This window comes from Octopus bimaculoides, chromosome 2 (genome assembly GCF_001194135.2).
Source record: "Octopus bimaculoides isolate UCB-OBI-ISO-001 chromosome 2, ASM119413v2, whole genome shotgun sequence".
Taxonomy (NCBI): Eukaryota; Metazoa; Mollusca; class Cephalopoda; order Octopoda; family Octopodidae; genus Octopus; species Octopus bimaculoides.
In genome coordinates this window covers 122,010,745-122,017,939 of record NC_068982.1, presented here as the reverse complement: position 1 = coordinate 122,017,939, position 7,195 = coordinate 122,010,745, and the positions used below count along the sequence as shown (strand labels likewise).

At 34.8% G+C, this 7,195-nt stretch overlaps 1 protein-coding gene across 2 annotated transcripts in view; it reads right to left on the bottom strand.

Moving 5' to 3' along the window:
• Positions 1-7,195, bottom strand: part of LOC106871905 (DNA topoisomerase 3-beta-1) — a 37,564-nt gene that overhangs the window by 17,670 nt on the left and 12,699 nt on the right. For both annotated transcript variants that reach the window (XM_014918660.2, XM_052965560.1), the window contains exons 2-3: positions 3,556-3,633; positions 703-816 (exon numbers count right to left, since the gene is read on the bottom strand). In XM_014918660.2, coding sequence (XP_014774146.1) covers positions 703-816; positions 3,556-3,633 — 192 coding nt within the window. The remainder of the gene's footprint in view (positions 1-702; positions 817-3,555; positions 3,634-7,195) is intronic.

The window sequence follows — 7,195 nt, the reverse complement described above, 5'->3', positions numbered from 1 at the left end:
TATGTATGTGTGTGTATACATTTGTCCCCCCAACATCGCTTGACAACCGATGCTGGTGTTTACGTCCCCGTAACTTAGCGGTCCAGCAAAAGAGACCGATAGAATAAGTACTAGGCTTCCAGAGAATAAGTCCTGGGGTCAATTTGCTCGACTAAAGGCGATACTCCAGCATGGCCACAGTCAAATGACTGAAACAAGTAAAAGAGTAAATGCTGGCAAGTAGTAACATTGATTAATCTGCATGTGTATGTGTACCAAGTACACATGTATGCGAGACAGGAAAAATCTCATGACTTACATAGAAGGGTTATGTGAAAGCTGTTGTAAGCTAATAAGAACAAGGATGTACTGCTCATCTTGAAGCAGAGTTATAGCTTATATCATTCAAGTGAGTTACATGAAGTTTGTGGTGGACACAATATATTCAGAAATAGTGGCATCTAAGTAGTTATTTCAATTTTATGTCTAAAACCCAACTTCTAAAGTTCTACTCCAAATCCAGTTTTAGTTTTCTCATTTATGTATAATTGACATACTTCATTAGTTTACTTTATCCATTTTTTCCAAGCTAGCAAGAGTGGAATGAGTATTTACAATCGGATACTTTAATAACATGCATGGGATACAGAAGAAGATATTCTCTGCCATGTAAGCTGAGGTAAGCAGAATTAGAAAATCTAATGAAATATATTTTTGTATTACCTTGTCAGAATTCCTCTTCATAACAGGAAGAACAGCATCAATGACTTCAAAGCAGATATTCTCACCTTCTTTATCACAATCTAGCCATAATACTAAGTAATCAGAACCTTTGCCCTAAATGATAAAATAATATACAAGTTAGCTTCAAAGTAATATGTGTTAAGAGTCTTAAAAAAAAAAACAAAAAAACTTTGGTAGTCTGAAGGGATAAAAAATAAAGCTGAATAAAATCCTGTCAACATTGAAAAGAAATATTCAATCAATAAATGGGCTTAAAAAAGTAATTTTAAAACTTAAATCTTGTGTACCAAGTTTCTTAGGTTACTCAGAGGAAAACACAGTGTTATCCATCTTTTGTGTATTCAGACATGCAGCAGAGAGGGACAGTACCAAACTAAAATTCATAAATAGCTGCAAACTACACATGCTGAAATAAAAGTTTTTAAAAATCAGTTATATCATTGTTTCTGATTGACCTCTCTTGTAAGCCTATATTTTTTAAAAGAAACTAAAACATTCTTTAGAATTAAGAAATAGTTTTTATCAGGAACAACTATTAACATCAAATATGTTCCATCATTTAGTGCTACTCCAAAATGAATCTAAATTCATTTATCTTCTCTCTTTGAGTGTTTCTGCAATATATTGACTTCCAACCTTTCAAATTCTACAACATTACATCAATATTTAATCATTTTGATTCAAGAAGACCTTCAATAAGATTTAAACAATTGCTTTCTTCACTGCAATTGATAATGAAAGAAAAAGGGTATGTACACAATATATGAATAAAGATGTACCTCAGTCAAATCGTCCAACCCATGCTAGCATGGAAAGCAGACGTTAAACGATGATGATGATGATGATGATGATATCTGTATGCATTTAGTTTCCTGTGAAATGAGATCTGTCATCCCAAAATACATATAAATATGGCACTGTATAGATTTTTATTTGTAATTGGTAGTATTAATACTCTAGTAATTAGTATCAAACTGTCAACCTTAATGCATTATCTAAATGAGTTGCGCCTGGCAGAAGCTGGTTTCCCTTTTAATGAGTTACTCTCTGTTATTTATATTTGGCAAAAGGACAGTAAAACTAGTCAGCTAAATACTCATTCCAAGTTGCCAAAAAATAAACTTGTGGTCTAACCCAAGGGCTCTATTCCACAGCTAAATTAAAGATGTATGTCTACAACTGCATATACATAAAAGGGTAAAAACCCACTTCGGTCATGAACAACCATGGGATTGTACCTAAAAAGTTCCCTTCCAAGGCACAAGTCCGGGCAAGGTTGTTTATGGAAGACCAGCAGTTACCCTTGTATACCAGCCCCACCTCTCCATGCCATTGATGTATTCAAGGGAAAGGCAAAGGCCGATACAGCTTGGCACCAGTGATATCACAACTCATTTCTACAGCTGAGTGAACTGGAGCAAAGTTAAATAAAGTGATTTGCTCAAGAATTCAACACAGCCCAGTCCAGGAATCAAAATCACTACCTCATGATTGTGAGCCCAACATTCTAACCACTGAGCCATGCGCCTTCACATATACATATATAGTCATTTATAACTGACACTGTTCTCAACTCCAATAAAATACAATTCAGTACAAACAGTATATAAATATTCTATGTAAATAAATAGACACAGGTATGTCTGTGTGATTAAGAAGTTCACTTTACAACCAAATGGTTCTCGGTTTGATTCCAATGTGGGTCACCTTGGATAAGTGTGTTCTATTATAGTTTTATATTGCCCAATACTCTGTGCAGAAGCTTGTCATATATCATCATCATCATTTAACGTCTGTTTTCCACGCTGGCATGGGTTGTACAGTCTGACCATGGTTGGGAGAGCCAGCGGCTGCACCAGGCTCCAATCTGATCTGGCAATGTTTCTACAGCTGGATGCCCTTCCTAATGCCAACCACTCCGAGAGTGTAGTGGGTGCTTTTTACATGCCACCGGCACAGGAACTAGTCAGGTGGGCCTGGCATCAATCACATTCGGATAGTGCATTTTATGTGCCACTGGTATGGGAGCCAGTCAGTGGGTACTAGCATCGGCTACGTTTAGATGGTGCTTTTTATGTGCCACCGGCATGGAGACCAGTCAGGCGTTCCTGGCATTTATCACGTTCATAGTGTGCTTTTTACGTGCCACTGGCACAGGAGCCAGTCAGAGGACACTGGCATAGACCATGTTCGGATGATGCGTTTTATGTGGCACCAGAATGGGAGCTAGTCAGGGGGCACTGGCCACAGTTATGATTTTGGCTTTGGTCATACTTGATTAAACAGGTCTTCTCAAGCATATCATATCACCTGACACATCAAAGGTACTCTTAAATGGGCCGGACATGCAACACTGGCATTAGCCATGGCTGCGATCTAACTTTAGTTGCCGGATCTTCTCAATCACAGCATATCTCCAAAGGTCTCAGTCACTAGTCATTGCCTCAGTGAGGCCCAATGTTTGAAGGTCATGCTTCAACACCTCATCCCATGTCTTCCTGGGTCTACCTCTTCGACAGTTAGGTGGTAAACTTCTTTTCTGCTACTCCCTTGGTTATGTATGTATGAATGTGTGTGTGTGTGTGTGTGTGTGTATAAACACACAACAGAGTTCTATATAAGTATGTGTCTATGTGAGTTTATAGTTATACTGTCTATACCTTTATCTACCATAACGTAACAGTTGATAAGTATAAATTGATAAAATAAGTGTCATACCAAAATAAGCAGTGGGGTTGATATGATCAAGTAAACCTTTGAGGTGGGTAGAGTGTCCCAACATGGTAACAGTCAAATGACAGAAATCAGCAAAAGAATAAATGTATAATTTACCTCTTTCTTTAAAAAGTCTGGCATATGAAGATTTGGTGAAGCTTCTTTTTTCACAGTAGGGGCAATAAATAATTCCACCTGAAAGTAAAAGATAGTATTACTTCAATATGTAATTTATAGCATATAACATTAAAAAAAACTTTATTCAATTTAATAGCCAAGCTTTCAAACATTGAAACGGTAGCTATCTTAAATAGTCTTGATCATATGTAAGCATTTAAATTAAAGTTAATGCTGCAATAATGTTAATATAACAATATCATGTCTCGCAGAAATGAATTCATTCCTTTTGTTATGAGAACTCTGTCTGACACCTGCAGTGAAGAACTGATTCTACATTTTTTCCACCTTCAATATTTAAATCATTGCTTATTTAATTTGCATGATTAACTTTCAAGAATCACAACTGTATTATTTATTATCTGCTTGAGATGTAAATCTAACCTGGTACGGTTCATCATTTCTCATACCCTGATACCAAATGGGAGTTACAGTTTTAGTGATTGTCCAAGAAAATTTCCTTGAATGAGGTAACTTAAATGCACATGGCTCAAATATACGTTAATAGACTATTTACTTTGTATATATTCTTTTAAGCATATAGCAATATGTGTAACCATTCTTCCAGTAACTTATTATCCATTCTAGACGATATTGCAGTGTTTATATAGGTTTATATTCAATCTTATTAAGCCAAGTACATAAGTCATTATCATTGTATCGAAAGGATTTGTCTAACACTAAACATTTCTAGAACATAGTTGTTAATAACTGCTTAATTGCATCAGCTTCATTGTTTGTACATGTTATTACTTCCAGCCACTCAGCCTGGGCCAGATTAAGGCCCTAAGCACTTAGAAGGCTTTGGTGCCCTCAAGTATATGCAAATGGTTCAAAATGTAAACAATAATAATCACAAAATAAATTTTTATTTTTCAAAATGAAACAAAATTAACAGTAAGATGGAAAATAATGTTTATTTTTGTATGCTCCCACTTATATTTGAAAAGTATTTTCCTTCATTTTTTTTTTAATTTCGAAGTTTTCAATGATATCGTTAAAATTAATTTAACATAAAACTTCTGCTTCTATACTTAGTAGAATATTTTAGCAAGTTTAAAGTGATTTCTTTCATGCCATAAACCATTTTCATCTCTGTGGTGCCCCTGTCCTTTGATGCCATGAGCACCAGCTTATTTTGCACCCAGGGTTATGCATCAGCAAGTATTAAGAACAGTCCTAAATTTGACAAATGTTATCAATATGCTCTCATTTCAATACCTCAATTTCTTTAGGCCATGTGTGCACTGCATGAAGTTAATATCAGTTTTATCCTTGCGTATTTCATACATCTTACATAGTATTTCACATCTTCGCAGTAACCTGGCTACCATATTTCTATTTTTAACCAATTTTTTGTAGCCTCTGGGCCACAATGTACACCATTATGCACTTCTTTTATCATCAATGTTCTCAAAACATTGGAAAAACAATTAATTCTCAATTACATAAGATACTGTCTTTGATTGTTAACTTACATTTGACTCAAATAACCTTTATGGCAATGGAACAATTGGCTTAATTACTATTTAAAATTTTCTTAATATAGCAAATAATATATAACTGTTTCATCCATCCAAAATAATAATATGACTAAATGCCAACAATGATAATGCATCAACTGGTGGTATTTCAGATTTTTTTTTTTTACATAAAACATTCCATAACGAAGAACTGTCATTTGTATGATTTACCTAATAATACATAAAAATGATAATTTTGGGAAACCACAGTTTATGCTAAAAATAAATTTTAGGACTAATGAATATTTTCAGCCAAACAAAAATGCTACATTCTTTGAATACAACATTTGATCACCAAAGTGTCTCTTTCATTATCTAAATTTCTGCTATGACCTCTTTTGAGATGTCAATTCTGGACCAAGTCTGCACTTTGATACTAACACTAATTTTGTGGAACAAAGTAAAAGACAACATGTGAACTAAATAATGATCAATATATAGCATTAGGCATGGCTATGAGGTTAAGAAGTTCACTTTGCAACCATGTGGTTTCGATGCACTGCACTTTGGGCTAGAGTCCTCTACAATAGCATCAGTCCTTGGTTTCACTTGTCACTACTGGTCATATGATGTTTATCTTCTTTGCATTATGAGTTGCTATGCCTTTTGAAAACCAGTGCGATAAAAAAAAACACAAAACAACTCCCCTACTTAAAAAAATAGTTGAGGGTTGGCAACAGGAAGAGCATCTGGCCTTCAAAACCTTTCATAACCAAGTCCTCATGCACCCTAGCATGATCTCCCATAGAAACTGACATACCCAAGAAAAAGTCTGATTGCTTCCTAACCTTCGATGGTTTTACATTCATAATTCATAATTCATCCAGGTCAGCATAGAATAATGGATATATGATGATGATGAATTCTCATAACTAAACACAGATTCCTTTGTTTGTCCACATTCTCCCAAAAGACAATTCACCAATCTTCAACAAAAATGTATAACGCAGCAAATTGGCAGAATAGTTAAAATGTTACAGATAAAATATTGCAGTATTCATTTTGGTTCTCTGTGCTCTGGATTTAAACCCAGTTGAGGTCAGTTTTGCCAATCATCCTTTGCAGGTTGATCCTTCCCAATCTCCTTCAAAGAGAAATCAGCTGACATCAGACCTAAGAGCAGCCTTAACACTTCTGCTGTGGAAGACAGGTCTCTTTGAATATAGCAAGGTGCCAAGTATCTTGGTCCTTCGTCATCTTGTCTGTGTATATATATCTATGTATATATATATCTGCATGTGTGTGTGCGCACGTGTGGCCTTGTATTTGTTACTCCACCACTGCTTCTCAACTGGTGTTGGTTTGTTTACATCCTGATAAGTTAGCAGTTTGGCTAAAGACACAGATAGAATAAGTGCCAAGCTTACAAGTTTTACCAATTGTAAGCCATCTTAATAGTACATGTTTTTACCCACAAAAGCAACAGTTATAATTAGATTTGTATTTGTTTCTATCAACATGTGACACAATATTATAATCAAAGCCATTAATATTTTCTATATTTTGCTTTTGTTTCAGTCACATGAAATATAGAAATTGTAAGTCGTAGAACGAATTCAATGTATGATTTCAACTTTGGATCACTTGATTTAATTTATTTTAATGTCTTTCTTTTTTTTTATATACATTCAGTTGATTCTATGCCATCTATGAGTCTCATTTGAATTACATCATCTTCGACAGTCCGTTCATCAGTTCTCATTTTTTCAAATTATCAAAAATGAGTTGATTTACATAATCCCTAAGAATAACTTTGATTTTGACAATGAATTGATGATATGACAGATCTTGTTATATGGACTGTTAGATATGTAATTCGTCTGACGTTCCGTGTGTCATGTGGTTCGTCTGAGTTCATTGTTTCATTGTTGTTGTCTTGTGGGACTGTCGTAGTAAAATGTCATTGATATATATATGGCGGACATGACTTTTGTTTATTCATAACGAACATTGGGTGAGTGCGTTCTTTGTATGTAATTGAACAATAAATGTAATAATTAAATTGTATAACTCGTTATGTTATCTCTACGAGTCACCCGAGGGAAACATAACAGATC